We start from the raw sequence: 17,000 nt of genomic DNA, 5'->3' as shown, positions 1-17,000 counted from the left end.
CTGAAGGTTTTGCAACAATTACAAATTACTCAGGAAAAGTTAGAATATTAAATAACTAGTTTAACTCCTGAGTAACTATTGAATTGACATCCCAACTTAGCACACACAATACAACACAAGACAATGCACATGCATACACACACGCACATACACACTGACCCGTCCCTCCCTGGCCTGACATTCCCCTTTCCCCTCTCCCACTAAGACCTGATCTTCCATCCCCTCGTGGCAAACTTGACCCTCCCTCACCACCAACTCTGCAGCTCCCAACCCACCCTTCCCCCAGTTCTCGACAGCCACCCTCGCCTGCTTGGACCTACCCTAAATACTTTGTCACTTCCCTTATTCTTTTTCCAATTTGTGGCCTGGCACCCTTCCATCCCAGCACGCAGACTTCAACAGACTCCTTTCACAGAATCTGTCAAAGTGGCTTTCTGTAATGCTGGACCTTCACGTCACAGAATATAGGAACTGACTGTGTGAGAAAGAGCGTGTTTCCATTCTCCTGACTGTTCTGCAATGTAAAGGAGCTGTCACAATAACATTGTGTCATGCATTTCTGAAAGAGCCCGAATTGAAATCTCTGGTCTCGAATGCAGTGCTCTATCATTACAATAAAAAAGTGAAAAGGCATGTGATTGCCATTTCTCAGAATGTCCAGCACAATGGTGGAGAGCTGACTCCAACACCTTCTGACGCTGGAGAGCTGTGAGTAAGAGGAGACATGTCCTATCTGTAGAGAGACAAATCTACCCCTTCCCCTACCCCTTAACCCAGACAAAGTTTCAGAATGCATAGGACCAGTGTCTGGAGTTAAGCTCTGAAGCCCTGATTTCACTGAATACAGTGACACAAATAGTTCAGTGATCTCCTACAAATGATCGAGGTCAGCAAACACAACATCAAATGCTATATCCCATCAGTTAGACCAACAACTGAACATGATGCTCAATGCACCGTATCCCTATCACTCACTCACCAACAGTCTCTGTGTATCAGGACTCATACTAAAGAATAATATCTTTTCCTTAGCTATACATGCTGAGCGTTGCTACAAGCTTCACACTTTACAGTTTGCAGTTTGCCCATATTAATAGCTGTTCAATCATGACAGCCACATCACCCAAAATGTTTGTGCCATGAGTATATAAAATTATGAGAGATATGGATAATCAAGGTATTTTTCCCGTGGTGGAAATGCCAAATATTAGGGGGTATAGGTTTAAGGTGAAAGGTGGAAAGTTTAAAGATGTGCGAGGCAAGTTATTTGTAGGTCCATGGAAAAAAATTAGAGGACACAGTTTCAGGTGAGAGGGGAAAGATTTAAAAAGGACCTGAGGGTTACTTTTTCACAAAGAGTGTGGTGCATGTATAGAACAGGTTACCACAGGAAGTGGTGGAGGCTTGTGCAATTACAACATTTAAAAGGCATCTGGATGTGTATACAAATAGGAAGGATTTAGAGGGATATGAGCCAAATGCTGGCAAACAGGATGGGATTGGGATGTCTGGTTAGTGCAAATGAGTTGGAATATATGGTCTGTTTCGGTGCTGCATAACTCTCTGACACAATTACACTGTCAAACAGGCATGGTGTGCCACAACTTGGGCTTGTCAACTGATCACTGCTGCCATTTCGGTCAATCATATCATTTTTAAAGCCTTTTCGAGTTGATGAATGTTTTGGGCATTAAAATTAAATGATGAAAGTTGAATTTGACAGCTTTCACTTTAATAGTAACAATAGCCAAGAGGAGCAACCTGGTAAGACTGTGATGGAAGTGCGAGAGTAAAGTCACTCAAAATCTTGCAGCCACCAGCTCAGCTTGTCATACAGTGTATAATTTGATGACAATTTGGAAGTTAGAGATCATAGAGTGATACACTAGGTATTAGTGATCTGCAGACAGGCCAGGGAACAACAGCAGTATGGGTGCCAGTGCAGAGCCAGGCAAGGCTATGTGTTTGCATTCTGCTTTAGAGGACTCCAAGAACTTCAATAAAACAGGCTATAACAGAAGGCTAGTGGAGACTTACAATAAAAATTCTTCAGGTGTTTGCTGGATCGTCTTCTCAGCATAGAGGAATCCTGCACCAACCTTACACTGACATTTGTATAGAGCTTGGAGCCCATCTTTTCTTGCATAGACTGGTGGCCACCCCATTACCAACATTATCCACTTGGCTATGACGTGACATCTGACAACCATTATCTCAGTTTCCATTACAGCACAAGCTGAAGTATCTTAATGACAGTGTCTACAGTGTGGAAGCTCAGGTTTTGTCACACAAGGGGCGGCTGATTGCTATACAAGTTGGAACATTTAAGGAGAATCCAGACAGATACATGAGTGGGCAGAGAACGAGGGATACAAACTGTGTCGAGGCAAAAGGCTTTTAAATTTCAATAAGCATCATGTGTTGGTGCAGGCTTGGTTGGCCAAAAGGCCTGATTCCCTGCTGTATTGTTCGTTGTTTGGTTAGCTGTCTTTGAATTGAGAGCCTAAGTTGACAATAGAGTGTGAGATGGTGCAAATATCTCCAACTCCATCCTGCAGGTTCATCACAATAATCATGCTCAAAGCCACAGGCAATGCCATCCTTGCTTTATTGCGAGGATTGGCTCGTATTATAGAATCATAGAATCCCTACACTGTGGAAGCAGGCCATTTGGCCCATCAAGTCCACACCTACTCTCCAAAGAGCTTCTCTCCCAGATCTACTCCCCTACCTTTTCTCTGTAACTCTGAAATTCCTGCACATCCCTGGACACTATGAGCAATTTAGCATGGCCAATCCACCTAATTTATAGCTGCTACAAGTGACAGATTTCATTGCGATCCTCATTACTGAAGCGCAGAACTCAGACACTTTGTCAATCACTGAGGTTCAGGTGGGAGAATTGCTCCCTGAACCCCCCAGATGGATACGACTTCCTGTTGAGAGCTCTTTGTCCCCTCCTCCTTCTCTACTTTTTCTAACACCTTGTCATACTCTCTGTTATAGAGTTACAGCGTCCTTTCGCACAGAGATGGGCCCTTTGGCCCAAACTGGTCTGTGCTGACCAAAATGTCCATCCACAATAACCCCATTTCCCTGCACTTGACCCATATCCTTCTAAACCTTACCTATCCAGGTATTTGTCCAAATGCCTTTTAAATGTTTAAATGTACCCACCTCGACCACTGCCACTGGCAGCTCATTCCATATGCATATCACCCTCTAGGTACACAAAGTTGCCCTTCAGGTTCTCTTTTATTCTTTCCTCTTTAACTTCAACTGATGCCCTCTAGTCCTTGATTCTCCAACCCTGGGAAAAAGACTGAGCGCACTTACCTTATCCACACTTCTCTTGATCTTATACTCTTCTTTAGGATTCCCCCTCCATCTCCTATGCTCTGTTGACTCTGGAAATTTCCTTGCCCCTGGTCTATTGTATTTATTAGATTTATTTTATGGTACAAGGTTGAACAGATTGAACTTAGATCTATTTCAGAAGAATGAGAGCTGACCTTATTGGACTATAGAAAACCTTGAGGTGACTTGGTGTGACGGATACTGGGTAAATGTTTTCTCTTGCGGGGGAACTAGGAGACACAATGTTAACATAAAAGGTCTCCCTTTTAAGATGGAGATCTCTCTTTCCCCAGAAAGCACAGGAGCTGGGTCATTGATTTTATTCATGGCTCTGAGAGTGAATTTATTGATAGATAAGGGAGACAGGAGTTATGGGACCAGGTGTAAGGGCTACACTTGGATTAGGCATGGTTTTATTGAATTGCAGAACAGGCTCAATGGGCCAAATGGCCTCCTACTCTTAAATTCTGTGTTCCTGTGTGTTTTCCTGGGCAAGGCTGAGATTTGAAGTTGGCAGTTGCTAAAAATAGCACCACAAATTTTTAAAAATGACATAGCCATGGCAATGCAGCACTGATCACCCACAAGAGATGCTCCCAGCATGAAGGGTACTTTCCCACCAAGACAGCATTGGATTTTATTTAGTTTGCATATTACACTCCCTACTCTCCCAAATGTTGGTTGTGTTCAGGTGCTTTCCTGTTCCTTTTGCTGCTGCAATATCAGTCTGAGCAGGTATTTTTAGTTGAATGTTGGAGCTACCTTTCCAATGGTCATTTACAGACAGAAGCGCTATCACATGCTGTTTGTACATTGAAATGAGGTAATGCTCTTCACTTCTGGTAGCAATTATAACAGCATGCACAAAATTTAACATCTGCATGAGCTATGCTGCGTAAAATGGCTGCACTTCAATGCACAATTAGTTTATCTGCCAGCTTTGGCCCACCGAACCAGTTAACCCTATGATTCATTTTCTTATTCAAGATCATTTTAGATGTGAGTAGACATGAAAGAAATTGACAGCCAAATCTACCTCTGGTAGGTGCTTTGTAGTTAACATCACACGTTTTCAAACATTGTATTCTTATTCGAACGTCCTGACAGATTTGGTAAGCTTTTCTGAAATGTGTTTTTTCGCTTGTGATCAGAGAATATTACAGTATGGGAACAGCCCCTTTGACCCACCATGCTGATACACTATGCCTTTGTAAACTAAAATCTTTTGTCTCTATGTGGTCCATAACACTTTATTCCCTGCCTATTCATAATCTGTCAAGATGCCTTTTAAACATTCCTATGGTATCTATCTCCACCGCCCACTCTGGCAAAGTATTCTGGGCATGTTATACCGTTTGTGTAAAAAACTTGCCTCTCAATATACTTTCAATTTAGCCCTGTCTGCCTTCAACATATATGCCCAAATAATTCACACTTATACCTGAGAAGAAAGAGTCTGACTATCCGTCTTATCCACGACTCTCATAATTTTGTAAATTTCTATAGGTTGGCCCTCATCCTTTTATGTTCAAGTGAAAACAAACCAAATTTGTCCAATTCTTTCTCCAATCGCTAATACCTTCCAAACCAGGCAACATTCTGGTAAACCATTTCTGTACCCTCTTCAAAACCTCCACGTCATTCTGGTAGTGTGGAACTTGAACTGTACACAGTACTCCAAACATGGCCAAATTAAAGTTCCATTCAGCTGCAGCATGACTTGCTAATTTTCATAAATTGTGCCCCAAGAGGTGAAGGCAACCATGCCATATGCCTTCTTGACCACCTTATCCACTTCTGCCTTTATATTTTTGTGTGAGAAATAGCAGGATTTTGGCACTGTCAAACAGGATCAAACTGGTATGGTTTAGGGCAGGTGAGGGTAGATTGGTCGTGTAAGTGGACTAATAAACCAGAGGCTCCGGAGATACAGGTCCACATCTTACCAGAATGGCCTTAATAGAATTTAAATTTAATTAACATTACATTTAATATAAATTTGATTAATTAATCTGAAATGAAAAGTTTGACAAAACCATTGTCACTTGTTATAAAACCCCATCTGGTTCACATAAGTTGTTTGCGGAAGGCTGTCTGCTAACCTTACCTGGTCTGATACATCTGCTAATATGAGGCTATAATCTTCGAGGAGAAAGTGAGGTCTGCAGATGCTGGAGATCAGAGCTGAAAATGTATTGCTGGAACAGCGCAGCAGGTCAGGCAGCATCCAGGGAACAGGAGAATCGACGTTTCGGGCATAAGCCCATCTTCAGGTAAATTCCTGCTCAGTCCACGGATGCGATGCTTTCTGTATCTGTTGGAGTTTTGTATATCAGAAGTGTTTGTAGCTAGAATTCTTGGTACAAAGCTGAGGAGTTGGCTTCGATCCTGTCAAAGGATTGGGATTGACTGTGTTCTGTATTTCTTTCAGGAAAAGGCCAAAAGTACCATTCAACGGTTTTGCAGGCCATGAAAATACAAATGGTCGAGCAACTTTTGAAAATCCCATGTACGATCGAAATGTTCAATCCTCTGACATTGTGGCCAATGAGATTGAAGTGACAGTGAGCACTGTATGCACGGCAGTATAGCACTTACTTTTGAACAAACCATTGGTAAGTAGTGGAGGTGAATATGATACACTGTTAAATTGTTTTAAAATAATGAATTCCCTGCCTTTTGTAATTTCACTGATTTCTGGTAGGTGTTCTCCACTGTCTTTATAGAGACCTATCTGTTGAGAGTTATGCAACATAGTGAGCCAAAGGATTTCCCATTCACAAGTATTTCAGCTATGCAGATTGCACTGTTGCAACTGATTGGGTTTCAGGGTACCAGAATGTGGGAGACTTGTGTCCACAATTACTCAGATGATGAGTTCTTGATTTTAGGTTAGCTTTGTGGGTGGCATGGTGACACAGTGGTTAGCACTGCTGCCTCACAGCGCCAGAGAACCGGGTTCAATTCCCGCCTCAGGCGACTGACTGTGTGGAGTTTGCACGTTCTCCCTGTGTCTGCGTGGGTTTCCTCCGGGTGCTCCGGTGTGCTCCGTTTCCTCCCACAGTCCAAAGATGTGCAGGTGAGGTGAATTGGTAAGGGGTAAATGTAGGAGTATGGGTGGGTTATGCTTCGGCGGGTCGGTGTGGACTTGTTGGGCCGAAGGGCCTGTTTCCACACTGTAATGTAATGTAATCTAATATAACTTAAAGTAATCAAGTGAAAAGTAGGCTTGGGTATAGTTGTCAGGACTGACCCAGGCAAAGAGAAAGAAATATGCAAGTTTTGTTTTGAAGTTCGCTTATTAAAACAAAATGACGCCTTTGAAACCAGTATTCAGATCCAAGCAAGTTCAAAGTCTCACCCTCTATTTGTTCTTGGGTACAAACAAGCTTTCTCAAATAGTTTTCATGATAACAGCCTCGACACAGCATGTAGAATTCATTATAATAAAATGAAAAAGTGACCATCTGAGACGTAAGTTTAGATAAATCATTTAATTGAATGAGTTCAGGGTTTCAAGGGCAGGTATTTATTCTGGATGATAGTTTTGCTGATTACTCATAAGGGTTCCAATGGGTTTTCAGATGCAAGTAGCTAAGCCACTGGATGTAGTTTTCTAAGCAGGGTGCTGTTTGGACAGACTATTTTTAGGGCAGCTTTTCTAGCCCCTTCTCTGCGTGGGGTGAGAAAGGTGGATCCCAAAGACAGCTGCTCAGTCATGAAGAAAGCTGCCAAAGCTGTTCCAATTCCAAAAATGAAACAGCAGAGTCAAACTCCATCCATTTATGTGACAGTCTGAAGCCAGGGACCTCCAAATGTTATAACCCTGTCCCTATGCCAACCGTCAATCACCATAGGGCTTGTAATGTGTGTGGAAGGTTGAATTCCTCGGGGTAGATGCTTTGTGCAGGACATCTTTTAACATAGGAATGCTATTGTGCATCAGCAAATACATGGGGATCTTTGACAGAAGTTGCAAGGGAACCTTGAACATTGAGTTTTTTGATTTGAGTTATTATTGTCACAATTACCTAGGTACAGTGAAGAATATTGTTTTGCATGCAGTACAGGCAGATCATACCATACAAAGTACATTAGGGTAATAAGTCAGAGCGAAGAATACAATGTTCTGGCTGAGAAGAAGGTGCGCAAAGAGCGAGGTTGCAGCATTGATTCATGTAAGTATCTTATGCCTGGATTGGCTTTGAATCTTGTTTTAGATGGTGCTTTGTCTGGTTCTTCCCCTCTGACCTGACCATCAGCGTGGCCCTGTCAGGTGTGGAGAACTCCTTACAGCATCACTGTTCGGATTAATGGAGCACCCCAGCACCTCTGCCACAACAACCCACAGAAACGGCAGGCAAAGGACAACTGAGAGAAGAAAGGATGTTTACACTTCTGTCTGGAGGAAAACCTGAGAACACGTGGAACTGGAATTCACTACCAAGAGTGAATTTGTCATCCGACTCTCTGAGCTCCCTCTTGGCATCAATAATCACGTCATGATTGTCCGTCTACAACTTGCCACAAACCGGCAGGCAATGGTCATGAATGCCTATTCCTTAACGCTGAGTCCAAAGAAGGCTTCTACTCCACCCTGAACCTCAGCCATATACATCCACATCTCTAAGGAAGATAAAGTTATCCTCCTTGGGCACTTCAATGCCAGGATTGGAAAGGATGCTCAATTCTGAAAAGGAACCATTGGAAAGGAAGGAGTCAGGAATTGCAACCCCAATGGGACTCTTCTGCTCAGCAAATGATCCTGAAGCCGAAAGGATGTCTTTATTATCAAAGCAATGACAAGTGTATCCAACTCTAGACACAGAACCCATGACCAGAATAACATACTCACTAATAAGTGATTGACAATGATAAAGTGTTGAATACAAGATTATTATCTACATTTGAATGTGGCCTGTGCGTAATTGATTAACAATTAACAAAAACAGAAAAGCATTCTGTTGCACACTCAAACACTAATAAGCTTTACCTTAACATTCACAAATTGCAACTTTCTTTTGAGAAAACAATGAAACAAATTGACAATACTTTTGTGTGAAATCCAAAAGAGAATCCTCTATTAAAATTTAGTTTACCTCATGCCAACTTACCAAATTGCTTGGCACCCCAGTAAAATGCTAGAGTTTAAAGAATAAGCAGTGCTTTCAGAATTTTTAAATTATTTTCTACAACTCGTTAATTTTTATTGCCGCTTTATGCATTTTTTTTTGTTATGAATCACTTGTCAAGTAAATTGGGTTTCCTGTCTTATCTCTGAGTCATTCAAATTCAACACATTGTGCTTTCTCAGTACAGCAAAAATGCATCCCAATGTTGCACGATTTTTATCTTTGCATAGAGTTTAACAAATCCGGAAAACAAAATAACCAATAATATAGAATGCAGCATTCTCGGGTATTACAGAATAACAAGAATTATAATGATGGCATGAATCACTTTTGATCAAATTTTAATGTTTAATTTTAAGATAACTATAATTTTAAGTAAAGCAAATATGAAATCTACACGATTGGGAGTTGGAAATAAACATTTTATAACTGTGTCATATCTGCTGTAAGAGCAGGTATTTTCAACAACAGCTATCCATTGGTAATTAAAATTGGAACAAACTATGGTCAAACCATAGTTATCGAATAAAACCTCTGATGAAAAGATGTTTGAGGATTGGACTTCTTTAGTTTATTAGACCAGACTCTGAAATAAACTCTTTCCATTTGATCCAAATGTGATGGTTTTCGTGGCAGAAGGCACTGTTGCTCATGGTTCAGTCAGGGAAACCCTACACTTGACAATCTCCCAAAGTTTCTGCTGCAAATCCCCTCCTGGAAATTAAGTCTGAATAGGGATTGGAACATTCTAAGGAAACTTTTTATTTCTTATTTCAATATCATTTTCAACAAATTGATTTTAAAGCATGCAAAACATGGTGAATACTTGTATTGACTCACAGCCAAAGAAGCATGCCTTGAAGATCAGTCACCCCCACATTTAGAGCATTTCACAATTAATCATCACCTGCTCCATTACTTTATAATTCCTCTGTATGCAACTTAGAGCAAGGAAATCTGTGAAATTTGGGTTTTGAATAACACTCACTGGTAAAATCGGTGAGTTATACTCCCGAAGAATTTGGAAAGTTTCATTATGGTGTAAAAAAGACTAAAATATTTAGACATATTAGATCATAATGTGTAATGTGCGCATGAAAGAAAGTTTATGAAAACCGTTTTACTATTTTTTTTTGGCTGATGTCAACACTTTCATGTTTGCCTTCCTGAAGAATATAGAAGTTTGGGATTAGTTTAATCTGGGTACAAGGAGTTCAACTGACTTCCATAAAATAAAAAAAAATTAAAATCAAAGTACTGTGGTTGTTTGAAATCTGAAATAAACACAGAAAGCACTAAAGAAACTCAGCAAGTCTGGCCAGCAGCTGCAGAGAGAAACAGAGTTAATGTTTTGAGTCGAGTATGACTTCTTCTAAAGAGCCTGCTCAACTTCTTCTGCATTCTCTGTATTTGTTCCATGAATCACCTGACTTTATTTCGGCAGATCTGGCACCATTAATAAATGCGAGCCTTATTTCCAATTCTCAATCATCCAGAATTGAATGACAACTGTTAAAAGTTTCTTTGATTGATTTACATCTGCCCAAATATCTGTGTTTTTTCTCTCTCTTTACAGAATGCTGAAGTCCAGAATCACTTCATCAGATTCTACTTGACTGCTTTTCTTCAAAGATGTAGTGACTGTGGAGAAGCTACTAAGAATGCTGCCCTTTACATTACTTCTATTATGAAGAGTCAGCTAGTCGGGGATGCCAAAATACTTTGTCAGAAATCACCAGTTAGAAACCATTTTCTTACTGTTGTAGTCCACACTGTACATTGGGGATAATGAACGAAACACATTATTGAGTTCTAGCCCTCAAAATCCAATGACTCCAAATAAATATCTCCATTCTGGATGATGTTTTGGCAAAGGACAAGTCAAACAATAAAGCCCACCCTCTAGCAAGGATCTACATTTTTGACTTGATTCTCACAAGAATCTATTTAAATAACAAGGCATAATCATACACAATAACCAACAAGAAAAAAAACATGTGGTTGTAAGCTTTTAAGTGAATTGTTGGTTCTGAAAGGGGTAAAATGTACCATTGGTTGTCCCTTGTTGCTATTTCTGGTCTTCACCAGGCCATGAGCCAATTACCTTTCCTTCAGTGACTTCACATTGTTGAGTTATATTCACGAATGTGAATAGAGACATCAGTATCTAAATTTAGCGATCCTTTTAATCTTCAGTTGTCATACTTTAAACTCTACAGGATTCATTACAATCTCCAGAAAATTGTACTAAAGGTATGCATGATTTTAAAGTTTCAAGGCATGTTCATTACAGCCTTAATTCTGTGGTTTTGCACATTTAACATAACTTTGATTACTGTTATGCATCATATTGTGACACTTTATCAATTATTTACTCATGTTTGGACACTCATGACAATATTGCAATGGTAGTAGATGGCTTAAATTTGAACCCGGTTCTAGCAGATTGGTTATAAGTTCAATTCTTGTTATGGAATCTCTGACATTCCTCTCTCCAAAGAGCACTTTAATTTTCCTGTAGTAGACAGCAAAGTAAAATAGTAGCCTTATTATTGACACCTAACAGCCCAGAATTCAGTGGCAGTTATACCCCAAGAGCAAAGCTGTTAAGGTGTCAAAACAGAGTACAGTAGCTTCTGTAAGATAAATCTATCATGAAAGATGTAGGGAATCCCATTCCCATGGGAATGCAGTACATTAAGGGTCCATTCCGGTGAGAACGTATTGGAGTTCATGTTGATGAAAAATTCAGAAATGACCGGGATCATTGTTGGAGCAGATAGATATGGCAGATATCAACAGTAACAAAGTTCATCAATCTAGCACTTTTAACATAGTAAAGATTTCTGAAAAGGTGTGATTTTTAAAACACTCCAAGGCACCCGAAGGATAATTATCAAGCAGTGATTGATGCTGAAAGGGGAGATAAGTCGAGTGAAGAAAAGGTTAGTCAGCACTGTAGGTTTCAAAGAACATCTTACAAGAAGAAGATGGAGAGGCAGAGTAGTTTAGACAGGGAAGTTCAAGCTGTGATCAGCTGTCAACCGAAAAATTAAAGGTGCAGCAATTAAACCTAGAGATGTGCTAGGTGCCAGAATTGGCGAGTGTTAAGATCTCAAAGTATTTAAAGTTGTATGAAGCTTCAGATAGGGTCCTTTTTGAAGTTAATGAATATTTCAGACCCTGTTATCTTGGTACAATATTAGTGTACTTTATAGGAGACAACAGGCTGCTACCCACTGACTGGAGAGCAGGCTAAATCCCGTCTAATTGAGGAAAATCCCACTGACTAATGAAGTACTTAGACAATGATCTAAACAATAGTTTTCCTTCCCTGGGATCAGCAACTCTGGGACAGAAGTCCTGCCTGCCAAGATCTGCCAACCAACAGGCTGCTGCCTGGATGACCTCCACCTGAGGCTGATGATCATGTCTAGATTCCATGTCATAGGTGAGTGATAGTGAGTGGAGGTTTATGGGGACGGTGGACAAATGGGTGGGGTGAGAAAACTAGGCAGAAAGACCAGAGAACTAGCTCTCAACAGGTCCCCTCATTCCTGATGCTAGATCCCTAAACACTTTTGAACAAGGACAGAGGAGCCTACAAGCAACCTTCCACCGATTTGCTTGTCATGGTCCCCAAATGGTGAGTCACCCTCTAAGTTAGTGACAGAGGGATAAGATCCTGAATTGTCCACTTAAGAGCTTCAACTGACCATTGGGGATGAAGGCTGTCCACAAACCTTCCACCATGGACTTAATCAGCAACGGAGATCAGTAGTCAAAAGGGTCACCCCCACTTTTCAGCCTCTCTCACAAACAAATACCCTCTCAACACCAACTCACTGCACGGTAGGGTGGTAAATTCTGCCCCTGGTGCTAGTTAAGAACATTTAAATCATATCATACTTTGTACGGAATGTAGTTTATTACAGAAAAATAATATACACTGCAGATATTGGAAAGCTGAAATAAAAATGCAAAGTGCTTATGGCAGATGTAGCAGGAAGTCTGCTCTGAAGTAGATTCATACCAGACTTGAAACGTTAACTCTGTTTCTGTCAGACAGATACTGTCTGAGTTTCTCCAGCACTGTCTTTTTTTCATTTGCATTGACTGAGTCTATGTCTAAGATGCATTAACAAAAAGTTACTCTGTGGATAACCATGGCTGTCTCATAGACTCAGAATATAAAGAATGTGGGATGTATACTTGCATGTCATTTTTATGAGTTTTCTGAAATAATTCAGTTGTATTTTACAGCAAAGGTCAGTTTTTAATTGTGCGGTCATCCTGCCAATATTGCCTTCTGGTATTTCAGTGTTTCTGTCAATGTGGAAGTCCCTTCATTACTCAGATGTCTGGTCCATCTGGAGATGTGATTTGATAGTTGTTACAGCATCACCGCATGGTGTCAAGCCAATCTGAAATTGGACAAAGTGAGGCTGCAAGCACATAAATAAATGAAAAATCAAAACAGTTAGAAGGAAATAAATCAGGAGGCAGAAAATAAAACTGACAGAAGAGAGTATGGTGGGGTCTTTGCTGAGGGAGCAATTGACAATTTGGCCACAGTATGTCCTGAAAACTGTGCTAGTTTTCTGAAGTGAAGTTATGGTTCAAGTTTACATTGAAATTTATTTCCATAACACAGAAATACCTTTTATGAACCAATGCAATCTACCGTTTTTTAAAATGTTTTTTCTCTTCCACCCTTGCATTAAAAGTATTCAGTGGTTAAGTACAACTTGTAACCAGAGAGGTGCGGTTTTATTTTTACATTGGAAAATGGGTTTATAACAAAAGTAAGCATTTTCAGCAATGTCTGGTGCACCCACTGTCAAAGATGCAATTTTAAGTAAAAGCCACTTTTTAAAAAGTACCCAAGCTTATGCCAGTTTCATTGGCGTATACCAGTCAGTTCTTTCGTAAGTTCAATGTTTTAAAATACTTAGAACTTTGATAATGTAGCTGCAACTGTCCATGAATCCAAAAAAAAGCCATTACTTTCTCAAGTGTTTCCTTGAAGAGGCAGAAACAGAAATGAATGGTAATTAACATGGTTAAGTCTGGATTAACATTTGATTTTTTTTCCAACTGGAGTCAAAGATTGTGGAAACTTGATTGGTACATGATATGACTTCCTTGTGAAATTTCACAACCCTTTTCAGTGAATATTTACCTAGCCAGATCGCTACCCCAGCTATAACAGTAAGAAGGTGTAAGCAATGTGACTGCTGTTTTTCTTAGAAAAATTATCCACTGTGAATGTACTAGAAGGGATAATAAGATATACTTATGTTCCCTACTTCCCTTTAGCAGTGTGTAACACAATACAGAACAGGATACATACATGAAATTCAAGCAGGAACTTTATTTTTCTGGCAGAATTCATAACATCCTGTTTATAGAAGATAATGTCTGAAGACAACTTCAAAAAGCTCTTGAATGCATGTGCAAAAGGCTTTTTTTTATTATTTGCTGTCTAGGCCAGCATTTATTGCCATCCGTAATTACCCAGACAGTAGTTAAGAGTCAACCACATTGCTACATGTCTGGAGTCACATGCAGACTCCAGACCAGGTAGGGGCACTGGTGAACCAGATGGTTTTTTTCCAACAATGGTCATCATCAGACTTTTATTTCCTGATTTTTCTTTTTTGAATTCAAATTCCACCATCTTCTGTGGTAGGATTCAAACTTGGGACCCAGGAACCTTACCTAGTTGCTGGATTAACGGTCCAACGAAACCACTAGATCATTGTCTCCACACTGTATTCGCAGTGCCCCTGCCAGCATTTCCAGTGATGTCATTCTATCACATTCACTTCTATTCATTGTGCTTATTTGGGCACCACGATGTATATTTTTACTGGCTGAGACTTCCAAAAGTGTGTATGCGCAGAATTTCCCACAGGCATAATGTGAACCTTGCAGCGGTGTCAGGAAACAAAATCTCTATGGACACGTGGCACCTTTTGAAGCATTATCACTGTTGTATATATTTTAAAAATGCTATAATCAAACTACATACTGAAAAGCAATGACCAGATAATCTGCTTCAGGTGTTCCTGAAAAATGAACATTGTCCAGGAGAATGTGTCAATCCTTCTTCAAAAATAATGTGATGGGATATTTCATCTCCACCTGGAAGGTCAGTTTGAGGCAGAGACATAAATCTAATCTAAAATACATCATATTTGAGAGTCAGTCAATATTACATGCTCAAATCCCATTGAATTGGAGCTTAAACCTACAACCTTCTGAGTCAGAGACAAAATGGATACAACTGAACCAAATCTGAGACCTCAAGTCAGTGATATGTAGGAGAGTTTGCCCCTGGTACTAGAGAACTTATTTCACAGTCTATTATTGATTGCAATCTGTAAGTAAAGGATGTCATTATTTCACAATACCTATAAATATTGGAAAATTGAGCTCCCATTTCTAATGAATGTGTTGGAGAAACCAAGAAAAAGTACCCTTGGGTGCTACAGTTTTAAAGTATTTGAAAACATTATTGAACTTAAATGTAGTCTCCCCTGCATAACATGTTAGTGGATCATAAATCTCTGTGCACAATCAAAGATGTTTTTCTGTTACAAATCTACCAGGTTGTTGAGGCAGCTAAAAGAACACGGTTTCATTCATCAACAATGTGTCAGTTATTGTCATTCCTGATAATTGTAATACTAGAGATTCAAGATGCACTTTTTCAAAAGTAGGTAATTTTGTTCTACATCTTGTCTGGTTCAGCTCATAAATATTGAACTGCCTTGATGGCATTGTGATTGCACCATTGTAGAATCATGTCACAGTTAACTTTCTAAAAGCTTTGCTATTGACTAAGAGCATGTGAGAAACTAGAATGCACAAGCAAGACAGGAGCCAGATAATTCTGTGAAAAATTTAGCAATCCCGAAAATCTATTGATGGCATAATCTGTATACAAATGGACAAATGTGCTGGCAGTTGCTATACAGACAATTGGAAGGAAAAGCTCGTTTTTGAGGACTAACAGATTCAGTAGTTTATTATTCGACATCTTTCTGCATTTCTCATTCATATCACAAAGTGACAATATGTTGTCTCATTTTTTATTTAAATGTATTTAGTTTATATGAAAAAATGGATATGGGCCTTATTACTTATCATCATGGAAGACTATGACATGCAATGTCTATACAGAGAGAGACGAGCTAACTGATATCCCTGTTGTGGTATGATTATAGGCAAGGTTTTATTTGCTTGGTCAATTCATTTTGCTAAAAGTAGATTTCACTGGACTATGCCACTGAGGAAAGAGTCACATTATCTACAGCATTTGTATTTATATTCTGTGTTGGGAAGTAGAAACCAATTCCAAAATGTTTACTCAAATCTCCCTTAATTACCATATACTTCTAGTGTAGTAGAGGATACACAGAGATGATGTGAAGAATCTTTTAAGAATTATGTAAATCTAATAATTCTCAAAGCAAGGTCAGGGTTTTCTCTTGCTATAACATTTTTAGTCCGTGGAAAAGATCTAAGAGTCGGTGGTATGGAGACTTCTTAACATGAAGGAAAACTGAAAACTGAAAAAAATGTCATCAGAAAATTACTTCACAAAATACTTCCAATAATGGGATCATAAGCTGTAACAAACAAAATTTATGTTGACTTCTTCATTGAAAAACATTTTAATTGACCTAATCTCAGTAGCTTAGAAACTGGAATTCGTGATATAGCTTTATGAGTGTAAAACACGCGTATTGGAGTCAGGTTATGGATCAAGCCTGTGTGCTAGAAATATGAGCCCCTATATTTGGTCAGTTCATTTTACCGGCATCTAGACCAACCATGTAAAACAGGTCTTAGATCCTTTGCGTGTGATCTAATGCACAAAGTAGGATATCTTTTGGAAGTTTTCCTGAGTGGAACAGTCACCAAACCCACATGTCTCATGTGGATGCCAGCGAAATAGCAGCACAAGTGACCCTATAGAACTACTGTGGTTATAATTGTATCTTGATCTATTAACACGTACCTGGCTGCTGCCGTGCTACCTTCAGTTCATGCTGTGGGCATGTGAGGTGCTTTTGAAGCTGCTGGCAGCTTGACCAGATGAAACAGATAAGCACCAACATTTTAAATTAATATAAAGCCACTCAGCTTTGATTAGAGAAAGAGCCCCATCACCATTTTAGAACTCAAAACTAGCAGAGCTAGTTTCCATTTCCTCCAGTGTATCAAAACTTAAAATCTACACTGAAAGAGGCAAATGCAACATTTTGTCGGTTCAGTTCATGAAGACAGGATGGATTCTGGTAATGTTCTCTTATTTTGAAATATTTCTTCCTTTATTGTCATTCATCAAGGATCAGTGATTTGCTCTTTGACCCATTAAATGTAATTTAAATAATCTACAATTCAATTTGTATTGGTCGTGCTTTGTTGCAAAGCCCTTATAATTTACTTGACTCCCCTTTTCATGAAAAATTTTTATCTTCAAAAATCTGTTTATATTCC

The 17,000-nt window shown here is 39.5% G+C and overlaps 1 protein-coding gene across 1 annotated transcript in view; it reads left to right on the top strand.

Annotated features, from left to right (window-relative positions):
• csmd2 (CUB and Sushi multiple domains 2) overlaps nt 1-14,018 on the top strand; it is a 1,704,811-nt gene extending 1,690,793 nt beyond the window's left edge. The window contains exons 70-71 of the mRNA XM_043717868.1: nt 5,789-5,972; nt 10,066-14,018. Coding sequence (XP_043573803.1) covers nt 5,789-5,948 — 160 coding nt within the window. The 3' untranslated portion in view covers nt 5,949-5,972; nt 10,066-14,018. The remainder of the gene's footprint in view (nt 1-5,788; nt 5,973-10,065) is intronic.
• The last annotated feature ends 2,982 nt before the right edge of the window (nt 14,019-17,000 follow it).

The sequence above is a fragment of the Chiloscyllium plagiosum genome, chromosome 27 (assembly GCF_004010195.1).
Source record: "Chiloscyllium plagiosum isolate BGI_BamShark_2017 chromosome 27, ASM401019v2, whole genome shotgun sequence".
Lineage (NCBI taxonomy): Eukaryota > Metazoa > Chordata > Chondrichthyes > Orectolobiformes > Hemiscylliidae > Chiloscyllium > Chiloscyllium plagiosum.
The sequence above is the reverse complement of the archived record's forward strand: the minus strand, read 5'-3'. Positions and strand labels throughout refer to the sequence as shown.